The sequence below is a fragment of the Talpa europaea genome (genome assembly GCF_964194135.1).
Source record: "Talpa europaea genome assembly, chromosome: 9".
NCBI lineage: Eukaryota > Metazoa > Chordata > Mammalia > Eulipotyphla > Talpidae > Talpa > Talpa europaea.
Window position 1 is genome coordinate 11,304,591 of NC_140076.1, and position 27,066 is coordinate 11,331,656.

General features: G+C 37.0%; 1 protein-coding gene across 17 annotated transcripts in view; it reads right to left on the reverse strand.

The window, feature by feature from the left end:
• Positions 1-27,066, reverse strand: part of EIF4G3 (eukaryotic translation initiation factor 4 gamma 3) — a gene marked incomplete at both ends in the record, with an annotated part of 137,144 nt that overhangs the window by 96,634 nt on the left and 13,444 nt on the right. For 6 of the 17 annotated variants that reach the window (XM_084241978.1, XM_084241974.1, XM_084241985.1 and 3 more), the window contains 6 exons: positions 86-194; positions 13,505-13,627; positions 15,258-15,355; positions 22,055-22,169; positions 22,724-22,903; positions 23,736-23,756. In XM_084241978.1, the coding sequence (XP_084098104.1) occupies positions 86-194; positions 13,505-13,627; positions 15,258-15,355; positions 22,055-22,169; positions 22,724-22,903; positions 23,736-23,756 (646 nt within the window). The remainder of the gene's footprint in view (positions 1-85; positions 195-13,504; positions 13,628-15,257; positions 15,356-22,054; positions 22,170-22,723; positions 22,904-23,735; positions 23,757-27,066) is intronic. The other 11 variants (XM_084241969.1, XM_084241970.1, XM_084241981.1 and 8 more) reach the window with 3 other exon arrangements.

Below are 27,066 nucleotides of genomic sequence, written 5' to 3' on the forward strand. Positions count from 1 at the left end.
TTTTACTCTCACTCTTAAATACTGAGGGTGATGTAATTAATACAAAGACTAAAGATAAGAGGGAGGAAAACAGTCATACACAAACCTTGCTTCTGGTCGCTAGCTGCAGTGACAGGGGTGCTGGCAGCAAGATGAGCGCTCTCCACAGTCCCATAAACCACAGGGCTGTGCTCGGGGACCTGGCTGGGCAGCTGCTGGGATTTGAAGTACAAAAAAGGGTGATAATGAGCGTGCGAACATAAAAACTAGCAACATGGAACCCAAGCAGTGGGGAAGACAGAGTGGGGCAAGAGATTACAAAATTAAAAAAAGGAAACCAAGGTAAAAATAGATAGGCCAATTTAATAAATTGAAAAGTACATGGGAAAACAGAGAAGAAAAGGAAAGAGGCAGCAGGAAAGAGGAAGGAAAACAGATGATTACTATTAACCACAGCAAGAGAAGATAGCACAACAATCATTATTACAATGCATCTCTAGTGTTCCTTCTAAGGACAAATAGACTTGCATTTTAAAGTAAATATCACATCTGAGAGGAAATTTAGTATCCTTCCAAAGGGATTGATCAACTTCACTTATAAACTACCCAGCGAAGTAGATTATCTGCCCAAAGCAGGACAAACAAAATGTAGGGTTTGAAAACCAGTTACTGATTCAAGAAAACAATACTGAAGGGTGACTGCTGTCATTTGTTCATATAATACCTGGAAAGTATCTGAAGGTACTTTCATCTTAAAACATCTTTAGATTGTGGGTCAAGCATATAGTATCTTTCCAGAGTCAGAAACCTGAGTAGAATGTCTGACTTTTCAGAGCTAAGAAGAAACAACTGTCTTTCCTCAGCCAATAATCAGAAATGCCCATCAAAATCCTAGCAGAGTAGGCTGAAAAACTACGGCTATTGTTCAACTTAGAGGGAACAAGAATTACACAAGAAAGGACAAGAACAAGCACTCTATATCACAGTTCAGGTAGATGTTTGCTTTGGATCTGAGGGTTACAAAAAAGCCACAAAACAAAGCAGTGTCTCTCCTCGGAAATCTAAATAAATTTTTGGATAGCAACAATCTCCTATATTGAGTTCTATCAGTGCTCTAAGAGCAGAACTCTGCACAATTGTGATATTTTGGTTGTTTTTGTTTTGTTTTGTTTTGTTTTTAAGAGGAATTGGGAATTAAGGTAGGTGATTTGAAGTGGATAGGGCAATTGAAAATTCAGGAGTAACTAAATATTCTGAAGTTAGCAGGTCTCACAAAGAGTGAAAACATAAAATGAAATTTATCAGTCTAGACATATATCATTTATTTTAAGTCATTGAAGTAACAATACTTTTCAGAATATACATGTAATTTACACTTTACTATATATACAGTATACAATAAATGATGGGAGTGGGAAAAATGCTATTTCACCTATTCATTAGATGAAGAAAATGCTCATAGTCCACAACTAATTCCAAATAAAGATTACTAAACTTTTGCTCCATGTGTGAAAACTGAAGAGTGACTGCTTTCATTTTGAATCACAGCCAATTAAATTAACAGGACTGGCATAACTCTACTCTGAATCCTTAGTTTCAGTGGAAAAAAATGTAGTTAAAATAAAAAAAATCATAACTCTAAATAAAAATAATGCCAGTTTTAATTAAATGCCTGAAAAATTCTAGAAAAAAGGAACTATTTTCTGTTGCTTAGGATAATTAAACACTTATCAATACACCCCACTAAACAAAGATCTGTAAATTATGTCATCTAACCTGAAAAGAAAATATTAACAATTCCTAATACCTGGAGAATTAATAACAAAAAAAAAAAAAAGGGTACTGGGGCCTCCCCTGGTGGCGCAAGCAGTTGACCGCAGTGCTGTGAGGCTGTCCACAGCCTCTGCAGCGTGGATTCGAGCCTAGCCGGCAGTGGAGATACCCACATGGCGCAGCAGATCTCTCCTGTCATGCCCGCTGCTCCCCTCAGCAGTGTATTTCGTCACTCTGCCTGTTCTGTTCCCCACTCTGTACTCTGGTGAATCCTCTCACCCACGCCCCTCCGCCCCCCCGCACCTCTGGCCTGTACCCTGGTTCTTGTATGCAGGGATAAATAAATCTTTAAAAAAAAAAAAAATGGGGGGGGGGGGTAAATGCCTAAAAGTAGATCACCAAAATAATACTCCAGAAAAGTGAGGTGTTTAAGACCACAAAGGGCTACTACTAATCTGTGTATAGATGCAAGAATTTTTCAAACTAAGGTTAAAATACCTTCCAATCATATGAAAGAGATGATTACACAGCCATTTTTAAATTAACAAAGCCCTACAAAGATCTTATGTATAAAGATTCATAAAAAAAGGAATAAGACAATATGGATAAATCATAGTTCCAAATCCAAATATCCAGTACATAGTTATATAGCCTCAAAATGCTGGGAATGTACTACTTCTCAAATTCCTTAGCTATAAAATGAAAAGGAGCTATAGTTCCTTTCAGCTCCTTAATATCATGAAGATCTCTGTACTAAGATAACATACTAACATAAATTATAATTCAATACTTTACTCTTGCTTTAGATTAATTTGGGACAATCATCTCAAATTTTAGCTTAGCCTCTAATTTCATCTCTTCCAATGAAATAGCTCAGCCATGAACAGTATACTGTAAGAGTTCCTCATCCTTCCAAAGCATAATCATGATTTATTTTTTAGGTCAGAAAAATCAGGAAACACACTGACCATTGTAATTAAAAGTATCACATGCAATGATATATGCATTTTGTACATTAAAACGAAAATTTTGATTAGCAAGAGAACTTAGGGACATGATCTACTCTGCTAAAACTACAGAATTTCAAAGTCAATGCAGTTCAGTTACTTTCATTATTAACAAGAATGAAAATTCATTAAAACCATTCTGAGGGGCCTCCCCGGTGGCGCAGCGGTTGAGCGCTGGGTTGCGAAGCTGCCCACAGCTTCTGCAGCGCCGGTTCGATCCCCGGCTACTCCCCGGCCACCGGAGGAGGGTCTCACATGGCGCACAGACCTCTCCTGCCGCCCGCTGCTCCCCTCAGCAGTGTACTTCGGTCCTCCTGCCTGCTCTGCTCCCCGCTCTGGCTCTGGTGAATTCTCTCACCCTCCCGCGCTTCTGACTGTACCCAGTGCTTATATAAACAAACAAACAAACAAATAAATAAATGAAAATAAATCTTTAAAAAAAAAAAAAAACCATTCTGAGGGTCTCCCTGGTGGCGCAAGGGTTAAAGACAGCACTATCAAGCTATCACCAGCCACTGCAGCCTGAGTTCTATCTCAGGCCTGCCAGGAGGAACCCACATGGCGCAGCAGATTTCTCATGACTCGCCCGCTGCTCCCCTCAGCAGTATATTTCAGTAGATCTGCCTGTTCTGTTCCCCACTCTCTCTGGTGAATCCTCTCAAGCCCCCCACCCCTGCCCCTGCACACTCTGCTTTACACCCCAATTCTTGTATGCATAATTAAATAAATCTTTTTAAAAAAATTCTGAAAGGGCAATTAGTATCAAAACATAAACTATTCAAACAAAGATGGTCAGTAAGTCAAAGTTTCAAGGTTAGGTCAACTCACATTGCTGGAATAGTTCCTATTTTAAGTCAATGCTAAATTCTCTCGCCCCAAATTTTGCAAACTGAATGTTCTGACTGGCAGAAGGAAAAAAATTACATTTCTCACCTTACAAAAAAGGGAACTTAAAGTATTACAAGATATTAGAAACCTGATTGAATGCAAGAAATTAAATGTCCTTTAAGAAGTTAAAGGAAATTAACTCTATTGAAGATTTGTGTTAAATTTGAAGTCCTAGCCTCAAAAGGTAAATTTAGGATCAAGAATTGAAGGAAGGCTCCCCGGTGGCGCAGCGGTTGAGCGCTGGGTTGCGAAGCTGCCCGAGGCCTCTGCGGCGCCGGTTCGATCCCCGGCTGCTCCCCGGCCACCGGAGGAGGGTCCCACATGGCGCGCAGACCTCTCCTGCCGCCCGCTGCTCCCCTCAGCAGTGTACTTCGGTCCTTCTGCCTGCCCTGCTCCCCACTCTGGCTCTGGTGAATTCTCTCACCCTCCCGAGCTTCTGACTGTACCCAGTGCTTGTATAAACAAAACAAACAAATAAATAAATAAAACATGCCTCTTAAAAAAAAAAAAAAAAAAGAATTGAAGGAAGGGCCTCCTGATGGCGCAAGGGGGTAAGCACCACACTATGAAGCAATCCGCAGCCTCTGCAGCACGAGTTCGATCCCCGTCCGGCCAGAGAGGAACCCATATGGTGAAGCAGACCTCTCCTGTCTCACCTGCTGCTCCCCTCAGCAGTGTACTTCGGTTAATCTGCCTGTTCTGTTCCCCACTGTCTCTGGTGAATCCTCTCATCCCCCACATCTCTGGCCTGTACGCCAGCTCTTGTATGCATAAGTAAATAAATCTTTAAAAGAAAAAAAAAAGAACTGAAGGAATAGATTTTTTTTTTAAATTAAAATGTTTGGGCCTCCCCAGTGGCGCAGTGGGTTGAGCGCAGTGCTGTGAAGCTGTCCGCAGCCTCTGCAGTGCGGGTTCGATTCCCGGCCGGCCAGGGAGATTCCCACATGGCACAGCAGACCTCTTCTTTCGTGCCCGCTGCTTCCCTCAGCAGTGTTTCCAGTCCGTCTGCCTGTGCTGCTCCCTGCTCTGTCGCTGGTGAATCCTTTCACCCTCCCCCATGCCTCTGGCCTGTACTCCAGCTCTTGTATAAAAGAAAAATAAATCTGAAAAAATAAATTTAGAATGTTTACCAATATGTAAAAAGGGTAAATTAATGGCATACAAACTGTCCCTAAGTACTTCTTTGTTCTATTTAGAATTCATTTCTTCACCAGCCCACCAATTTCAGTCCAGAAAGGGGGCGACTTCCTTTACTTAATGGCATACAAACTGTCCCTAAGTACTTCCTTGTTCTATTTAGAATTCATTTCTTCACCAGCCCACCAATTTCAGTCCAGAAAGGGGGCGACTTCCTTTACTTAATATATTAATCTTATATATTATAAGATGCTTAAAGAGGTGGTTATAGACAGGGGCAGCAAATTATGATAAAGAGGCCACATACTGGCTTTGCACTGTCTGTGTGGTAAGAACTTCTTATTTATGTTTTTAAATATTTAGAGGGAAAAAGTCAAAATGTTTGTATTTCTTGACACATGAAAATTATATAAAACACAAATTTTAGTATCCTGAAATTGTTTTATTGGAGGAGCCAGGTCTATTTATTAACATATCATCTTTGGCTACCACTATGGGGAGGGAGACTATGGGACAAACACAAAAAATATTTATTATTTGGCCATATGAGGAGGTGTTTCCTGACCCCTACACACTGTAATTCATTGAGAGAAAGCCAGAGACTCCAAATAGTTATACCAATATTTGTAAGCAGAAAGTATCTTCAATATATCCAGATAAGAAAACTGGATACCACAGGCAAAAAAAAAAAGAAAGAAAGAAAAAGAAACTATACCACTCTTTCACACCACACTACTTGAAAATGGTTTAGAAACTTAAATATAAGACCGGAAACCATAAAATACATTTAAAAAACCCATGGGGCAATCACTCTATGACACTGGTTTAAGGGATGTCTTTGGGGACTAGACTCCAACACAGCAAGGAAAACAAAAGCAGGAGGAAACAAATGACTCTTTATCAAACTAACAAGCCTATGCATAGTGAAAGAAAGCATCATTAAAATGAAAAGACAGCCTACCAAATGCAGAAATTATTTTTATACCACACAACTAACAAGTTGCTAATAGCAAAGATCTACAAAGAAGAAAACATTCCAATTTTAAAAATGGGCAGAAGAGCTAAATTGTCACTTCTTCAAAGAAAAGAAACAGTCAACAGACACATGAAAAATGTTCAACATCGCTTATTATCAGGGAAATGCAAATCAAAACCACAATGAGATACCCCTCACACCTGTGAGAATGGTGTATGTGTGTCTATGTATCTTTATATATAAAAAACAGAAGTAATGTTTGTTGGCAAGGGTGTGAAAAAAAGGAATCCTTCCACACTGTTGGCGGGAATGGAGACTGGGACTGCCCATATGGAAAACAAAATAAAGGTTCCTCAAAATACTAAAAATAAATATACTATATAATCTAGCAATTCTACTCCTCCACATTTATTCAGAAAATGCAAAAACACTAATTTGAAGGTATATATATACACTCCTATGTTCATTGCAGCACTATTTATAACAGTCAAATTATGGAAACAACCAAAGTGCCTAATGACAGGTGAGTGGATTAAAGAACATGTGATTACACATACATACAGAATGAAATGCTACTCAGCTATAAAAAGATGAAATCTTGCCATGTGCAACAACATGGATGAACTGGAGGTTAATTATGCTAAGTGAAATAAGCCAGAAGCTGAAAGACAAACATCAGATGATTTCATTCATATGCAGAATATAAAAAGACAAAATGAAAAAACAGCCAAAACTAAGAAAAAACAAACCCTAGAAATGTGACTGTTGAACTGAGGCTACTAGAGGGGACATAAAGGGAGTGGGATACAAATGGGATAAGAACTCAGTGGTCTATTGTGGATGATTATGGGTGCTTTGGTGGTAGGTATAGTGTGGTAATACATGTCTCAAGAGGTATGCACCTGTTCTCCTAAACATTGACTTAATTCAATGTTACCTCCAAAAAAAAGTTACAGAGAAAAAAATAAATAAATGAAAACATGTATGTGCAACAGAGAACCTCTTTATTAAAGGCAAAGGTTGCCATAGAGTCAAGAATGGTATGGGAACCCTATATACTCAAGATAAAAGCTGTCACACTAAACTAGCGAACGCAAAATGATTTTTATGTTCCAATGGTGGGGCAGAAGGATGAAGAAAACTAAGTAAGAAAAACATGGTTGAAATTCTCTCAAAAACATTCATGTATTATATAAGGTTATAGTAGTTAAAACAGTATAGTCATGATATAAAAACAGAAAAATAGAATATAAAAATCCAGGAACAGATACAAGTATATTTGGTAATTCAATAAATAATTAAAATATCCCAAAATAAAGAGGCGATGAACTTTAAAAAAAAATAGTACTGAAATGAGACCATTAGGTGTTAAAAAAAAAAAAATGGATCCAAACCTCATAGTATATATCAAAATTAACTCTATATCAAAGATAAAAAGTAAAATAACCATGAAGAAAATATATATGAAGAATACATTAGAGGAACACACACACACACATACACACACACACACAGCTTTATTATCTTGGTAAAAGCTTTATTATACTTTGAAAATACTTCAAAGTATAAGTCCCAAATAATAAACTGCTTAGAAAGACAGAAATTTGTGAATTCAAGTATTTGAACTTTTAAATGACAGAAGTTAAAACACAATTATCAAACTACAAAAAGGTATTACTTATATTTCTTTACATCACCCTGACAAATGTACAAAAAACATTATATACATGCATACACAAATAACCAGTGAAAATCAGCATTCTTAATTCTACAAATCAAAATAAAAATTGTGACTTTTTTAACCTATCAAATAAGCAATAATGTAAGAAAAGAGACATTTTCTTATATTACTGGTAGAAGATAAATTGGTACATTTCCGGAGGGTAGATAAAAAGAAAACCGTAAGTGAAAAATACATAAAAGCTGTGCACCACAGAATAACAAAAACCAGAAATATCCATCAATGAAATTAGTGAAGGAACAGCATGTAACTATTAAAATATAGCTATATTCAAACATGAACATTTTTGGATGTTTGCTGAACAAAATAACAGTTTACAAATGGCATTAGAAAATAAATATGTTAAATTAAAAGTATGGATATATGTACATATTTAAATTAAGAAATGTCTCAAAGTAAATACACCAAAAGTTAACGATGTTGGTAACTTTCAGTAAGAAAAGGGGTTACAATTTCTTTCTTTACTACTCTTTTCCAACAAATAATTTTTCTCATAAAAAACTAAAGTCATTTAAATTTTTAAAAAATATGTAACAGAAGACAGAACCTGAGAGTTTCTTGTTATCCCTGACAACCCTTCTTGTGAGTCCATAAAACTATAAATATTGTAGTACTAGGTGATTACAGGTTACAATACCACAGATCAATGTTTGACTAGTAGTACAGAGTAAGGTGTAGGAATTTTGCTACACAAGGAAAAATTAAAGCCACATTTTCTCCTTTATAATTAGGATTTACACTTAAAGTATCCAAGGTAAAATACCTCTGTAAACAGCAAAGAATTCCACAAAATTTGGTAGAGGTTTATAGAAACACAGTTCAAGTCAAAAGAAGAACTATTTAAAATAAAACAAAACATCATGTTATGTCTTTCCTAAGTGGATCTTTATTAGGATGCCAAAACAACCTAAAACATACCTGATTTACTGGCTTCCAAATGAAGTTATCTCAAAAGTGGTTAAGAAAAAAATTTTTCTTGTTTTGGGAAATTCCCAGACACTGCAAACTGGAGAATCCTGGTTTTATTTTAAAAATCAAGATTTTTACATAAGCCTATTGTAGACAGACTTGAAATCAACAACCCTGCTCTCTATAGCTCTAAAACAAGACCCTGACTGTACACAAATTCATTTCCAACAGTGGAACAGCTTAACCCTTGCCAGCAAAGGTCTCCATTCATCATGGCATCTCATTTCAAAGCTTCAGACAATGCGTCCCAGCATAGGGATCCTGTTAACAGTCTACAAGGTTTTCCTTATTGAAAAGCACCATTTTTAAGATAAGGGAGGACACTAACAAAAAAGTTATTTTATTATGGATGACAAATGTGATTTAATTCAACAACCACATATCCTTTTGCAGGTGTCACTAAAATGAAACAATACCTGTATGCTTCAAGGTAGAGAATAACACTAATTCATCCCTGACTATGATGACAAAACAACACCGTAAAAGTTAAGACTGGGGCCTCCCTGTAAGCATAGCACTGTGAAGCTATCCGCAGCCTCTGTAGCACAAGTATGATCCCAGGCCAGGCAGGGAGCTATCCACATGGCGCAGCAGACCTCTCCTATTTCTCCCGCTGCTCCCCTCAGCAGTGTTTTTCAGTAGATCTGCTTGCTCTGCTCCCCACTCTGTCTCTGGTGAATCCTCTCACCTCCCCACATCTCTGGCCTATATCCAGTTATTGTATGCATAAATAAATAAATCTTTAAAAAAAAAGTTAAGACTGGATTGTTTTACATGATACAGGTATTGCTTTTGAATTATTTCTGCAGGAACTACTTACTGAACATATTACTTAACATGAATATTATTATACAAGCTTTAGACCCTAGTTTTAGTTAAATATTATCGCTAAAGCTACAAGATAAACTTACTCACAATGATAAAAATTTAAGGTTTCAAGTATCAAATAAGTTCTTCAAAAGTCTAAATAACCTGCTGACTTGGTAATTTTCCTAAGTGACAGGAGAGGGCCCCCATCTTTGCTAAGACATGTCAGCAATCAATTGTTTAGTACCTTTTCTCTACCCCTACACTATGTGGGTTGAGAGTTTCTCCAAGTTGTAATAGTGTTTCACTATAAGATTAATTCTTAATACAGAAGGTAAAAAGGGCTAGCAGGGAGAGGAAAAAAGGTTCATAAGTTCTATAAAGTTTTAAAGAACTTTAAAGAGCACTCGTTACAACTAGTGATTCTGATACACCACCCCATCTCTTTGGAAACAGAAAATTCTGGAAGTCTTGCCTACACAGCATGCATCACATACTTATTTTTACCGTACTGGGTACAATAACTTTCAGGCAATTTCTTCATACAGACATACTTCTTGTGTCTTACTGCTATCAACAACAGACATGTAATTGAGAGATTTGACGCTGAAGGAAAGTAACAGCAATTTTACCTTCCTTCTCGCTTCAATATTTAAGAACTAAAATAGAATCCCAGATTATTTAATATAATTCCTTATTTTACAGATGAAAAATATAGGGGGCTTAAAGGTCTTAATATTCTGACCCAAGGTGATAAATCTAAATATTCCAGTACTCTATGATGCCCATCCATGTACCTCTGCTTCCATACTATGATTATGTATATACATATACCTCTGTGTATTTATATAAAATCTCCAGGAATTATTCCATAGATCATCTTAAAACTTAGGATCTAAGATGGTTTCAAATTTTATTTACCCTTCAAGAAAAAAACAGCAGCAGTAGTAATATTTCTCCTCTACATTCTCCCTCCATAAACTTTTCAGCTTGATTGCCTGACAAAAATCAAACTCATTATATATCCCTCTTCAAATGTCTCCATGTACACTCAATGTTATGTTTTACTATAGTCCAGGTATCTAAGCTTGAATAGTCACCTCTGACTCCTCCCTATTCCTAGGGGAATGCATGCATATCCATTTATGTGAACAGGACTGGTTTATCTCCATTTCAGAATAAAGAGTAATAACATCTCCAATTATTTCTGAAACCACCTCCATTAAGATGAAAAATTATATGGTCATACTTATTATAATCTGTACTTATAATGTATTTATAATCAGCTACAGATAATTTCTCCAACTGAACTCCTTTCCTTCAACTGTCTAAGTTCTCACCTGAAACAACAACAGCCTCCCTTCACCCAATTCCCATCTCCACGTGCCCTTTTGCACATGCTGCCCTTCTGCCTGGAAAACCCTTCTTTCTCTTTCCATTTTTTGACTGCCAATCTGGGAACTCAGACCAAATCACTTCTCTGCTGGGAAGCCTTCCAGTCATTTTCTGTGCCTCCTGAAATAATAATTTTAATACTAATAAACATTTATTGAATGCTCATAATGCTGAGTAAAATTTTAAGTGTTTTTATCTTGTTAGGCCTTATAATAACTCTATACGATAGGTTTTTTTTCCATGTTAAAGCTAAGGACTGAGAGATTAAGTAATTCAACTGAAGTTACAAAATTAAGTGGTGGAACCGGGACTTGAAACCAAGTATGTCTGATTCTACACCTAAGCTTTAAACCTCTCCCCTGTACTGTCTCACCTGTGCCTCCATTAGTAGGTTTCAGGGATCCAAGACATTTGACTTTGTGCTACAACTCTGTCCCACTTGGTATCTCTCTCTGTACTTTCATAACTCTTTCTATATATTTCACAGGTGGACCAGTATATATTAACCCTTTGCACTCCGCTGTCCCCTCTCAGGGGACATTGGTAGCCAATGTCCAGAATGGTTCGGAGTGCAAAGGGTTAGTAAGTGTTCTCTGGCTCCTTAAGGAGACTGGGATGACTTCAATCATAGGGAAAGGCTATGCTATTTGCAGCACATGCAATTATGGCTAGCTCAAAGCAGGTATTCCATGTTCCAGATCTAGCTCATGTTCCAGATCTAGCTCACGTTCCAGATCTAGCTAGAATTAGGCCAAAGTTGCAAACTAGCGGCCTTTAAGCTAAACCTAATAGGTTATCTTTGACTGGCACAGGGCTAACAGAATTAGCTGCCAACATTTAAAACTTGCATATTATTTACCTAAGTAGAGAATTTTATTATAGCTTCCTTTGAAACACAGGGTCAACATCTTTATGTAATAAGACAATCGGGTAGTAAAGATGGTTTTCCCTTAACCAGGGACTGTTAACCTACTCAATGTGCACCACTCTATAAATTTCTAGAAAATGAAACCAAAGGCCAATAGTCATCATCATACTTGTGATGTTCTTTCCTTAAGAGAAAAATATTTCTAGTGCCTATATATATGTTAAAAAGCTATTTAGTCTATGAATGTCGGGCATTTGGAAAGATAACAGATTGATAAGTGTCAATTAAAGGCAGATTACATAATTTAAAAAACTGCTTCATGACAATATTACACCTCAAAAAGAATTACCAACATTATAACTTTTGACTGATGGCCTTATCAGTTAAAAGAGTCACATTTAATGTGTTTTATGATTATGCAGATGCATATACTTGTAGTAGGTCCCTGATCTTTGGGGAAAAACAAAGAGCAAAAGGATTTCTGTGGCTAAGGATAGGGAGATAAGCAGAAGAGGGTGGAACTAAACTTGTTAAGATTAACGAAGAACAAACCATCCATTTAGGGAATTTAAATGCAAAAGATACACTGATACATGTTCAAGTTGAAAATTTAAACACAAATCAACAAAAGGTTGTCAACTATCTGACTTAGTAATAATAATGTGTCACTAACGTGGTAAAATACAGACCAAAAGTGAATTGCTAATCAACCAATTCCAAATTTTTGCTATAGCTTACCCCTACCTAAAGCATGTAAGTAGGTAATTTAAATGTATAAATGTCCACTTCTAGAGAAGAGATTGAACACAGGAGCCCTTAATTAATCCAGACTTGGAACAACCCTGAGAAAATGGGAATGGTGTAAAGTTCAATAAAATCATTACTATCACCTTACAATTCACCTATCTAGATGGTCACATATTATACTTATCTAGATGATGGAAGATGAGATGAAATGTCAGTCAGAGACTATTAGCATTTTCAAATGTCAAACACATCATTAGAACAAAGGCCCAAATTTTACTCAAAATTCTCAGATTTTTAAGGTCTCTAAATACAGCCATCTATTTGTGTTCTCAATTTTTAAGAAGCTTTTAAAACCTATTCTAAAATCAAATCAGTATTACTTGTTTAGTAATACTGGGCTGTAAGGGATCCCTCACCATTCAACCACGAGAGTTCAAGAAGCAAGCAGTCCCCTACCCCTTAAAACTTTGGTTTTTATCAATTTTATATGCTGGGTCCTCTTGTTAAATATTTTGAATATTTGAAAATCACTCATTTCCTCTGTATCAAAATTTAAAGTGACTCGGGAATGAATTAAAAATGCTGTCAAATTTGGGGGAAACTACCCTCTATTCTAGTTTAACAAAATTCTAGCACCTCCCGAAATGTCTTGATCTCTAAAAACAAGAAAGTGAACTCTTAGGAAACCATGATAAACACAGTCTGTGCCAGGAATAAAAAGATACTTAACTGACAAAAATTACAAATAATTCTTTAAAAACAATACCCACCACGAAAGAAGATCATTTATGTAGTTCTAAAATGTAACAGATATACCAATAACACATCTAAATATGACCTTAATAAGACAGGCAATTGCATCAAGCAACACTGTTCAGTAAAAATGTTTAAATTCTCAACCTTAATGTTTGCATTAACACAGTATGTAGCATTTAATTCCAACCATTCTCTATTGAAAATATGAAATACTCATTTAATGAGTAAGAACGCAGCTTGTTTTAGTATTATGAAATACAGTTTATTAGGAAAAATCTAGAAGTTATAACAATTAGTAAAGTGAAATAACATGTCTGTTTAAATATCCTTTAGATATTCGAGGCTATGAGACAACTGATGGAAATGGAAAGAACAAAAAGTGGCTACAGAAAAAAGAAGAGCTGAGTAATAATTAGTGAACAAATACACACCATCATCCATCATGGCTCACTCTATCTTACCTGAGGAGGAGTAGGTGTGGATGTGGGCCTCCCTATGGGTGGAGTAGGATTTCTGCTGCCACCTCCAGACATAATCTCCTCTGTTATATCTTTACCTCCCTGGTTTGGATCTCGAATTCTTATCTGTAAGATTAAATAAAACAAAACATTTACAGATGGGTGTCCATGCTCTAGATTTATAGGTATGTGAAGTATCAAAGGCGCAAACATGGGAAACCTGTCAAATATCAAAGTTGATAAGTTACATATCTGACCTTAATTCAATTACAGAATCATGGTGTAATTCAAAGAAATTTAGGCCATTAGCTCTGACCTGAACTAATTAGAATAAGAAGCTAAAATGAGAACCAGCTGACTGAATTTCTAGGTCAAAAATGCAAAGTATTACTGATTTCTCTTGTAAACACTATCATATGCATGTTTTCATTTATAATGCTTAACATAAGACTCAAAATAATTTTATATGGAAGTCACTCTGCAGAATAGTTTTAAAGGCCATAAAGTTTCTCCAATAAAATCTGTATGTCTATGACTCAGGAACAGGGATTTATGCTGCAGGTAACACCATCTCTGCATGTAGGGATGCTCAGTGTAAGAGTGGTTTTTTCCTAGCAGACACAGAAATATCCTAAAGGATGATCAAAAATATTGAACTGACTAAACTGTCAAACCACTAACAAGAGTGTAAAATAATGGTACTTCATAAGACTTTTAATGCCATTTGTTTTTACTGCTATGGAAACGTGTTTCCACTGAGCTGTTAAATAGTGCTTCTAATTAATTTGTTCTATTGATACTTCTGTCTTCAGATCTTTTATTACTATTTCCCACATTCATTATCTTCACATTATTGCATTCTTAGTGTTCTTCCAGTCCAGCTTCTACCATAATGTTTCAACATTTCTAAAGCATTGTTTCTCAACTGTGGTGTCATGACATACTGGCACATGCTGTTTATTATGATGTGTACACAAGTAATTTGCTTCTAATAGTAAAGACCAAAGTTTGGAACTTCATTAATTTCTTATTAGAGTATTTCAGGAATATGGCTATAATGTCACCCCCACCTATCTCATCTGTGTGAATGATGCAGTCCTTTATAAACATATATTTAGTGTTTTCTGATGGATAAAAGATTGCAAGCCACTCTTCCATAAAATGTTCTGCAAGTGAATTTTATATTGCCACAATCTAATTCTCTTGGGGCTGGCTTGTTAAACAGAGCCAAAGTCCTTGTAAGTTACTGAAAACCATAAGAATAAATTCCAAAATTCTGATTTATGTTTCTTAAATCTATCCCATAAGAATAAGTTTTCTTGTCCTTAAACTGTGTTCCTTTTCTCCTGTGCTAATTCTACCTCCACTCCCCCCCACCACCATTTCATATCTGGATGTAGAGCTTACTAGCACTAAAGTTAAAAGACAGTTTGGATGTGAGAACTGAGTTCAATTTCTCCCACTGAATAAGTCCTTAGAAAAGCAAACCCTCCCAGTTCTCAAGGTGGAGGGCACATGTCATTTAGCATACCAATCTCAGTGCATGTTGAAAACTGGTATTAAGCAAATGATAATTCCAACTTCTAGCTATATGCCCACACCAATCATCCAGGTCCAGCGGTGAGGATATAAGGGACAAAAAAAAAATGGCAGTCATTTGTAAACTGAGATGAATAATTGTTACAGGTGTGGGCAAAATTATTTCACAAGTGAATGGACATTCAATTTTAAGTCAGAAATATTAAAGATCTCTTACTGTTTTTTTCTCTCTCTTGGCTGGAGGGGGCTGCTGCTGCGTAGGCACTATGATAGGTGCTGACTGATACACTGGCTGACTTGGGTAAAAAGGTGTTCCTAAAGAATAAGAATAAAAACAAGCATTCAGTTATTTTGTCAATCACTCTAAGACTACTAATGTCAATGGGTATCTGGATAATTACTTGTCAAAAGCAAAAACCAAACAAAGCAAGCATTCTTCTTATTTGTTTTTTCTACTAGCTCCCCTCCAGCCACTCAAGTGGCCAAACACTTAAAAAATACCTCTTTATCATCTAATATAAGAACAACTACATAATCAACTCCTATGGAGTGCTACCAGAATTACCTAGCCCAAACTCTAATCATGCTAAAGCCCTGACTTTAAAAAAAACCTATTCTAGAGGGCCATTACTTGTAACAGCAATTCAAACCAGGGTTTATATGAGTATGCTTTGTGTGTGGCTTTGGTGAACAGCAGGGGCAAATATCTGATTATACCGGGGGCTAGGGATTGGTCTAATTCTCTTTATAACTGCCATAGAGAATGCCACCATCAAGGTTTGGCAGATATCCTACTGTTAGGACAGAAAAAAGACTGAGAACAAGCAGCCTAATTAAAAAGTTCAGATACTAACAATCGGGTTCCAGGTTCCAGTTACATTTTCTAGATTTCCAAATTCCCTATTTTTGCTCTTGCTACGACCTAAGTTATTACTAATCCTTTTGCATCTCTATCATCTTCAACATTGTTTACACCTTTATTTATATTGCCCTTTGCCTGAAAATGATCTTCTTCCACCCACCCTTTGTTACTGTCAACAAATGCTTTTTAACTTTCACACTTCACACTTTATTAATTCTATTACAATTAAATCAGAATGCTCAGAGTAGCAGTGGTTAAGAATGGATCGATACTGGATTTTTTTTAAAAGATTTATTTATTTATTTATTTATTTATTTATACATACATACATACATACATACATACATACATACATACAAGCACTGGGTACAGTCAGAAGCACGGGAGGGTGAGAGAATTCACCAGAGCCAGAGCGGGGAGCAGAGCAGGCAGAAGGACCGAAGCACACTGCTGAGGGGAGCAGCAGGCGGCAGGGCGGCAGGAGAGGTCTGCGCGCCATGTGGGACCCTCCTCCGGTGGCCAGGGAGCAGCCGGGGATCGAACTGGTGCTGCAGAGGCTGCGGGCAGCTTCGCAACCCAGCGCTCAACCGCTGCACCACCGGGGAGGCCCAGATACTGGATATTTTGAAGATACAACCTACAGATTTGTTGATGGATTGGATATGGGTGTGAGAAAAAGAGTAGTCAAGGAAAACTTAGGCATTTTGTCTGAGTAAGAAGTGGTGCCATTTATTTACTGAGATGAGGAATACAGTAAGAGGAACAGAGTTTAGGGCAGAAACTTAGGAGTTAAAAATTAGCAGAAAAATTAGGAATTAAATCTCAAGTTTGAGATTCTTATTTGATCTTCAAACAGATTAAGTAGGCAGAAGAGACACAAGCCGGGAGTCAGAGAACAGATGCCCACTTTTGGAATTAGTAGAACATGGACAACATTTAAATCATGAAACCAGATTAACCCAGAAAATGAATATACATAAAGAAGCCAAAGGAGTACTCAATTTTTGCTTAGAGGTCACAGATATAAAGAAAAGCAGCAAAGGAGACGAACAAGAAAACCAAGGCAGCAGTTGAAATGGAGAAAGTGGCTCATGAATGGGAAGTGGACTAAACTATGTCAAGTGGTGCTGAGAGAGCAACTAATAAGATTTAGCTAAGTAGAAGAAGCCACTGGTGACTTTGTCAAAAGTTGTTTTGTTGGAGGAGAGATGTGCATCCTGATTGGGATGGGTTCAATAATAAATAGATGAAAGAAAATTAAGATGGTGAGTATAGATAACTTGTTTTCTTAAGATTTTACCACAAATGGAAGCAGGAAAATGGACTTCAGGTGAACAAGAATCAGGAGCCCAAAAACCATTAAAAAAAAAAAAAAAAGAAAAGAAAAAGACTGGAATTATTAACCAGTATACCTGAAAACACTGATAGGACTAATCTGGGGGATGGGGAAGAATAGGAATTTTTAAAGGAACATTTCCTGCAGATAAAAGAAAACTGCTAGAATAACTGCCATATGGTAGGATCTAATGCATAAGTGGAAGACTGGCCTTTGGTAGTAATAAAGACAATAAAAGCAAGTTAACAAGAAGGAAAGAATTGTGTATGAAGGTGGGTAATGCACGTAAAATTCTTGATACTTTAGCAAGTCAAATAATGTTGACTCTACTACCATCATCATCATTAACATCCCCATCACCATAATCTTCAAGTGGTAATTTCTTGGAAGCAGTATGATATGCAGTAGCAGAATTCTGCAAATAACAATCAGGTTTGGAGAATCAGATTAGGAAAATATGTAAACAGGGGAAATGACTAGGATTTCAAGTTCAATGTAAAAGGACAAACAAACCTTAGTCATCCTCTAAGTAAATTATCTCAAAGCAGAGCGCAAGTAAGCAATTCTATAATATCCTATTATGTTACTGGTTCCAAAATTCAGAAAACAAACCCCTAAAATTGGTTTCAAATGCTGCTAGACCAGCAATACAATCTGTTCACCTTGCCACAACTTTTAAGCTAAAAGAAACTGGGTCCAAAAGGTGAACCATTCCTTTAAAAAAAAAAAAAAAAAATCAGGCTCTTGCCAATTAGACATTTGTAAGAAAACATGATTTAAGCAGAGAAAGATATGTAATACCCAACAATAAATATCTGCTGAATAAGCCTGGCAAAATAGAATAATCTATATACAGTGAGGTAAAACAGGATTAGTAAAACTGTGCACCCCTGCAAAGCAGCCCTTCTGCTTTAGCAAATTGCAGTTTTCTTTTATTAGCTAATTTAACTTCTCACACTATTAGTCAGGAATATTTAAAGACATCTGTGTTATTAAAAATGTGAGTGACTTCTGTATACCATTTGTCTACTAGGCAAATGACTTAATTGTCTCTAGACCTCTTAAGCATTAAATGGAATAGGTTCATCTAGAACGGGGGTCTATAAACAAAAGCCTATGGGTCAAATCCATCATAATGCCATTTATTGTGTAAATGAAACTTTACTGGATGATACCCATATGCCATAGTTTTTAATTACATCTGGCTACTTTCCCACTATCATAGCAGAGTTGAACAGTTGCCCTTTGAAACATATTATCTGGCCCCTTACAGAAAATTTGTGAATCCCACTTCTAGAAAATTGGTTCCCAAGTCTAGTCTATAGAACAGATGAAAATGATAAATGGCAAAGTTTATACAATAACCAAAATACACACAATCACATACACATGTGGATAAGCTTGCCAACTTGACATTTTTGTAAGGAACTGTTTCTATATTGAAATTATTTCAATCCTACTCTTCTGCTATTACAATAGCCTTTCTATATGAAATGACACTGACAGTAAATAGCCATTTTCTTTTTTTAATAGCAAATTAAATATAACAATCCAGAGTGTCTCTTCCATTACTTTATACTTAATTTTACCTGCCCATAATACTAAAAACTCTGGGGAGCAGTGACCTGGTCATTATTTAGATATCTTCTCAACCTCAAGCACACATATTATATATACATATAAGACCCTGAAAGGCAGGAGGACTACCTTAACATCTACAAGCCACAAAATACCTTGACAGTATCTTACACATTGCACATCTTCTAAAATTGTTCAAAACCTTGAATTTTCCATAGAAACAATGTTAAATATGCAGGTCAGCACATAAACACCATATACCCAGAACAATAATAATGTCAGTATACAAACCAAGTCACCAAATATAGTATTACCTCTCCACAAAAACATTCAACTTGGGATCCCAGAAAGTTTCCCCAGCCATACAGACAACAGGAAACATATTACTTGACTGAGGTGCCCAAGCCCCAAAGAGATGAAGAGAATGCAAAGAAGATGATGGGGAGGGAGAGGAGGAAATTACATGGCAGAATGAGTAAAAAGGAGCATACACCAATTTGAAGCATGTTATTTTAGCATGTACTAATTTTATAATTTTTTTCTATTCAATACTCTAAAAAACACCAACAGTAAATTTTATACTTAAAAATAATTTTAACTGGGTCTCCCTGGTGGCACAAGAGTCTCAGCACTATGAAGCTATCTGCAACCACTGCAGCATGAGCTGAATCCCCTGCCAGGGAGCTACCCACATGGCAGAACAGACCTCTTCTGTCTTACCCACTGTTTCCCTCAGCAGTGTATTTTAGTAGATCTACATGTTCTGCTCCCCACTCTCTTGGTTAATCCTCTCACCCCCTGCACCTCTGGCCTACCCAACTCTTGTATGCATAAATAAAATAAATCTTAAAAAAATAATAATTTGGGCCTCCCCTGGTGGCGCAGCGGTTGAGCACTGGGCTACAGAGGCTGCCCGCAGCCTCTGCAGCGCCGGTTCATTCCCGGGCCGCCGGCTAGGGCCCCACAAAATAAATAAATAAATAAATAAAATTAAAAAATAATTTGACTGGATTTAAGTTTTCAGAATAAATACCAATACAAATAACAGAAAAGATTTCCCTCTAAAAGAGTAAAGCCAGACAACGCGTGGTTGCTTTGCCTGTTTCCCCTCAAAATGTAAGAAAAACCTCTAGACTAGTCTAATATCGATTAATTCTACAATAAAGTTCTTGAGTCACTAAATCTATATCATTTCCCTTCCCCCCTCACTTTTTTTTTTATTTTTTTTTTAAAGATTTATTTATTTATTTATTTATTTATACAAGCACTGGGTAGTCAGAAGCGCGGGAGGGTGAGAGAATTCACCAGAGCCAGAGACGGGAGCAGAGCAGGCAGAGGGAGCGAAGTACACTGCTGAGGGGAGCAGCGGGCGGCAGGAGGGGTCTGCGCGCCATGTGGGACCCTCCTCCGGTGGCTGGGGAGCAGCCGGGTATTGAACCGGCACTGCAGAGGCTGCAGGCAGCTTCGCAACCCAGTGCTCAACCGCTGCACCACCAGGGAGCACCCACCCCCTTAACCTCAGAGGCCTCATGGTGTTTACTGATACTCACTGGTTTTTTAATTTTACTTTACAAATCGCCTTCTTTGTAAATATCCAGTATTAGCTGCTATTCTGACTTGCTTTACTGCAGTCTCTAACTCACTCCTCTGTTGAAAATGGCTGCATTTCATCTTTCCTTATGGTTGAATCATATTCCTTACCTGTATATTCATTTTCTTGATTTAATCACTTGGTAATGGGCATTTAGGCTGTTTCCATATCTCAGCTATTGTAAATAATACTGCCATGAACACAGTAGAACACAGGACTTTTTGCATTGATGGTTTCACATTCCCAAGAGTGGAATTGTTTCATAGTACTTTATTTCCATTTTTGTTTTTTTAAGGTAAATCTAGATTGTTTTCCACAATGGTTGTACCAGTTTACATTTCCACAAAAAAGGTAATTTTCTCCACATTCATTACAGTGCTCACTGTTAGAGATTATTTTTAGTTTGTGCCGCTTTCATAGGTGTGACATGGTATTTTCATCATAGTTTTAACCTGAATCTCTTTTACTAAAATAGAAGAAGAATATTTTTTCAAGTCCATTGGTCTTCTGGATATCCTATTTAGTGAACTGTCTTTTCAGATCTGTTGCCTGTTTATTAACTGGTTTATTTTTTTATTGTTGAAATGTGAGCTTTTTTCTCTATCATGGATATTAATCCCTTATATACTGTGTGTGACAGAAAGGAAGAAAATAATCTCCCATTCAATATGTTGTCTTTTTAATCTTTTATTTTACTTTGCTTTAATAAAAGTTTTTTAACTTGAGATAATCCCAATTATTTTTTTTTTTTTAATTCCTGTACCATTGGGGTCAAGCAACTGAAAACATCCTTGATGTCAGGGAACGTAACAGCAGTGTTTTCCTCTTTCTTCTATGTATTTTATTGTTCCAGGTCATTACATCTAAATCTTTAATCCACCTGGTGGTTTTCTGTGTATACTGAGCCAGTAATCCAACTTCATCCTTTTACGTGTAGCTTTCCACATAACATGTACTTTGGTAAACAGAAGAGAGAACTCACGAAAGGGAGAAAGGGTCTATCTATGCAAGCAACAAAAATCCAGTGACAGTAATGAGCTGGTAACAGACGTCAGAACTGGAGACATCAAGTTTTTACTTCGGAACTACCAGCTTCTTGAGAAGTTATCATTCCTATAATACTCTTTCATCAAAGGTATCATCCCTATAAAACTCTTTCTACTGTCTGAGAAGTAGATGTTTGCCATTGAGACAATGTGGATGGAAATGGAAGGGATTATGCTAAGTGATTAAGTGAGAAGGAGGAAGACAGGGATGACAAAACTAAACCAAATCTTAGAAACCTGACTGCAGAAATGAGGCTGTGAGAGGAAGAAGTAGGGGTGGGAACAAAGAGGGAAAGGGCTCGATGATATAAATATATGGTAAAGGGAACGGGGTGCTCTGGTGAGGGGAAGGTGTGGTGACACCTATCTGAGAAGGCGTGACCCTATCCCCCTGAATCACACACAGAGCTAGAAACCAACTATACCTGAAAAATACATACATAAGATAAAATAAAAGTAGCTTTAAGGCCAGAACTATTGGCAACATTTTATTTTAAAGTCCTTCACACCACTAAACTACATTGCCCAAACTGACCTGACTAACAACAAAAGGGAATGAGTACAACAAACTAGCAGAAACCGCACAATTTTTCATACTTACCATAAGCATTAGGAAAGTCCCCAGGTCCTGGTCCAGGATAAAAAGGACCTGGGCCTGGTGGCTGAACTGGATACTGTTGTGGAGGCCCAACATAAGGAGGGCCACTATGACGGTACTAGAAGAGAAAAATTATAGATATTTATAAATAATATGAAGGTAGCTTACTAAGGAAAAATTTAAAGTTCTCTCTCTGTAGGTATAGAAAATCATTTAAATGAGGTGAAGCCACTTGGTTAAACACATTGCCATGCAATGTAATGAGGATGAAGAAAAAGATGTGACTTATATAAAGCCATATAGCAAATCAAAGCACATAAGCTGACATCAGCTTACTGTAAAATTATTTCAAAATGGTAGCTTCCAATGACGTTGAATGTCACAGAAACAGCACAATTACTAAGCCTATTTTAGAGCAACTGGTTGTGGGAAGGGATAAGGAAAAAACTGGAATAATTTCTCCAACATCTTAGAAAATTTTAAGAAAAGCGATGTAAGAGTATCTCCTTACAATATTATATATAATAACAAAATGACTAGAATTGCTACTGACGAAAAGGTTTATACAACACTAAAAGCAAATGTAATTACTATCCTTGCAGCTCCCTTTGCTAATAATCTGATTAATCCCCATTCTATTGCTGGACCACACAGATCGGAGAAATACTTTACCTGAGGTATACAGTACTGAGGACCCTGGGGCACTGGGTACGGCATGGGCAGATGGTTAACCATCATGATGTGCTGATTAGCCTGATACACTGCAGTGGGTGTCTGTGCACCAGGACGAATGGAAGGACTGCTGTTCGGGATGGTAGCTCTAGGAGGCTGTATTTGAGGCCTCTGGAAAAACTGAGGAGGGGAGAAAAAAATATTTACTTTTTACAAAGAGAAATACATGTTTTACCACCTTAAGCTTTTTCCTTTTCCACTAATTAAAAATATTAAGTTGAACTAGAAACACAATACACAAGAAAGAAAACCAAATTGCTTGTGGCTGGACAAGTGATATTAAAAAACACTCCACACGAGGCATACTAGGTCAAGTTTTCATTGCTGTCACATTTTTAAAACAGCAAGGCAATCTAACTTAAAAGTAATTTTAAAATGTAAGGAAAAAATAAAAGGTATATAGAAGGTATCACTTTAAAAGCTGTTTTGTTATTAAAATGTATTTTTCATAGAGCATGTGGCTTGTTATCAACTTATTAAAAAATAAAAGTGGTCTGCTAAAAAACTATCACTAAGTCATTTATAAAATATTTAGGAGAATAAGAAATCTCTATGGACATAGAAACATTCATCTCAGTCTATTAGGGTCAAGTTAAATTAAAATTATCTAAAGGGCTGTCACATGATGGGAAATGTCTTCATTTTCAAAATAAGTGGCAGTACCATACTAAAACTGAACCCAATTTAGCCTTTTTGAATAATGTGCAGTAAAGTGGAGAATCTAGACAGGTTTAAGAATGACCTGGAAGGAACAGCACTCAAATCTCTCAAATGACAACTAGTACCTGTGGTTATTTATGGTTATCACTGCAGGCTTGAGAGTCTTGAAACAATACTAACAGTAAATCCCCACCATGAATACATGTATTCATCAGTAAACAGTTTATTTCTCTGTAATAATAATAATAGGAGAAAGTAAAAAAGAAGCCATGCAGAACCAGTAGTTTGTTACCTGGATGGGTCTGAATCCTCCCTTCAATTATGAAGCAAGAAAGCAGCAGGAAACAGAAAGAAAGCCAATGGAAAAGCTTATAGATCAGTAGGAAGGGGTAGGACATAGCATGCAGCTCAACAAAAAATATCTTTCTATTTGATAACAGGAGAAGAAAGAATATATGAAAATCAGGATGACAATTCTCTACTTGAGAATTCAAGGACATGTGGAACGAAAGAATCAAATTGTATTTAATTGAAAATAAGTAAATCCAGTGGAGAAAATATTCTAGGTGTAGTTACATGTTATTACTGTAGTTTTAAAACAAATGTTGTTTGGTGATGCAAGTGCAGTTGGGGACTATTGATTCCCACTCATGGCTCTAATTGGTGCCCATTATGTGATTTGACTTTAGTTATGCAGCTTCTCTATGAGCCACTTTCCATCCTGAATGGAGAAAAGTTAATAAAAGTGTCATGTTATTTTTAAGTTTGCAAAAATCCTAACATATGTAACTAATCTTTAAAACATACATCACATTCTTCATGAAAAGATCTTTTCAACTAACCAGGCATGTAATAGACCACTTACAGCTTTCAAATGGGTAAATAATAGTTTAAAAACGTAGCTTAAAAATTTCCTGAGGGTCGGCTTACAATTTGAGGCATAAGAGCTATTACCTGTCAAATAAAGTCAAAGTTGAGCTTTGACCTTGGGTAAATTAAGATCTTACCCTGTCCTACTCTTAAGCATTAAGCTATCCACTGGTGACGGAAAAAGTAACTTTTCCCCTAGTGCTGAACTGGGGGAATTGGAATCCAAAGCTCATAACCACTCAGTCTTCAGAACCCAGGCCAAAGAAAGTCCTCAAGCGATTAAGTCACAGAAAAGCAACAGACTAAAAGGTACAGCAGGAGAGCGGTGTTAATGGGGGGACCAGATGTGAAGGTCACACGGTATTAGATGGAGGCAAAGCTGATATACAGGAATTTGGGGTGGACCACAAAAACAGCAAAAGTCTTCTAGTTATCTCCACTGACAGTTTTGGTCACCAAGTCAGGATTTCTGTCAGCTGCAAACAGGAACACTGAGGTAGTAAACTTTCCATTTCTATTAATCACATAGCATAGAGAATCTATTCATCAATGCATGTGAGTTGTTAACACAATTCAGAACGAATCTAAGCATTAGCAACTGGGTTAATAAAGCAGAAGCTTGGCGCGACAGACCTCTCCTGCCGCACCCGCTGCTCTCCTCAGCAGTGTATTTCGTCAGTCTGCCTGTTCTGTTCCCCGCTCTGGTCAATTCTCTCACCCTCCTGCACTTCTGACTGTACCCAGTGCGTGTATAAATAAATAAATAAATCTTTTTAAATAAATAAATAGAGCAGAAGCTGCAAAATAGGCCTCATGGAGAGTAGACTCATCTGCTCAACTTGCTGGTGACTACTAGATGCTAGACACAGTGAATAAAAAATATTATTATTGTAAAATCCTTTTCTATCAACTCTAGAGGGCAGACAAGATAAGGAGAGCATCAAACAGATACAGATGATGATCCACTGTGGTTGTATTATCATCAAATTTTGTCAAAGTATTTACTGCCTAAAAAGACATGGTGTTATAGGGTGAGGGAGGAACTAATCCATTAGCATATGCAGAGCAAGAAAATTAGATATGGGCAAAGTTTTCCCACAATTTTAAGTTTACTATATGGGAATACTTTTCTTACCAATACATTCCATTTGCTCTGCTGGGATTTTTAAACAGCCCATCCAGAGTAAGTGCGGTTATAGCTTATTCAAGGTTTCTAAATAGTGTCAGAATGTTGTCTTCAGTGGTTTTGAAAGAGAAACAAAACAAGCACTGCTAATGAAACTCCAAACATTAACATAGGGCTGAGCCAGTGAAACACCAAGTCTGTGGTTATGTGTGCATACAGAGATTTTTTTATAAACTAAGATTTCAGTTTTAAAGCTAAGTAGAAAAACGTACTCTTGTAACAAGGGAGAAGCTTTATAGAGCACTTACTAGCTACCAGTTACCACTCTAAACACTCTGATACATATTAATTTATCTTTTCGCAACAAACCTCTTAAGGCAGGCATGATTCTAAAAACCCATTAAATGTACAGGGAAATTGAGGGACAGGGAAACTAAACTAACTTACTGAACGTCTCCTATCTGTAATTTAAACAGTCAAATTCTAAGACTACTCTTGAGTGTTACACACTATTATGAAGTTGAATATCACCATATTTTCAAATAAGTAACATCAGTTAATAGAAATCTTTGCTTTTCAGATTCTGAAGAGATGTAGTGGGACTTGTACCCATTTACACTAATGGATGGCACATGCCTCAACCATAATTGACAATGGATTCCTGGTAAGAAAAACGTTTCATCATTTAACCTGACAAAACTCATATGTTTTTATCATTCAGGAAAACAAATTCTTGTGCCAATAAAACTTAAAGAAACTAAAACTTGTTCATAAGCTTTTATATCCTTGCCTGAACAGTTGACAAACCTACTTTTGCTCAGATTCACTGCACTGAGGACAGGTTACCTACTGTTTTATTCTCCCCTATAAGACTACATACCACACACACACACACTCATACACAAATAGATATTCTAATATCTACAACACCAGAAAAGATGTAATGGCTGGGAACACAAAGAAATAAAACAGGAGGGCCGCCCCAGTGGTGCAGCAGGTTGAGCACAGCGCTGTGAAGCTGGACCATCCGCAGCCTCTGTAGGTTCAATTCCCGGCCAGCCAGGGAGATACCCACATGGCATGGCAGACCTCTCCTGTCGCTACTGCTGCTCCCCTCAGCAGGGCTTTCGGTCCGTCTGCCTGTTCTGCTCCCCACTCTTACCCTCCCACATCTCTGGCCTGTACCCTAGCTATTGTATAAATAAAAAATAAATCTTAAAAAAAAAAAGAAAGAAAAAGGAATTTTTTTTTTGTACACCCAACTAACCATTCAATTCCAAATGCAAAATGAAGATTTAATAATGGTACAAGAAATTAAGATTCCCAGGTGGTTGGGCATGGCAACAAACCACAGATTATTTTAAAGAATGTGTCGATGGGCTTTCCCAAATTGCTTGTAATGCTTCTGAATTATTTTTCCTCTCCAGAGTGATCAAGAATTATTAAAAGAATCAGACTCTCCTGTACACAAGGACAATATAGACCATTTAGCCTAGTCATATACCTAAAGTCTGAATCGCTTCTATGACATGAGTGTGGGGTTATGGAACTTTGGCAACTTAAAACACAGTTCTGGGCCTCCCCTGGTGGCGCAGGCGGTTGAGCGCTGCGCTGGTTCGATCCCAGC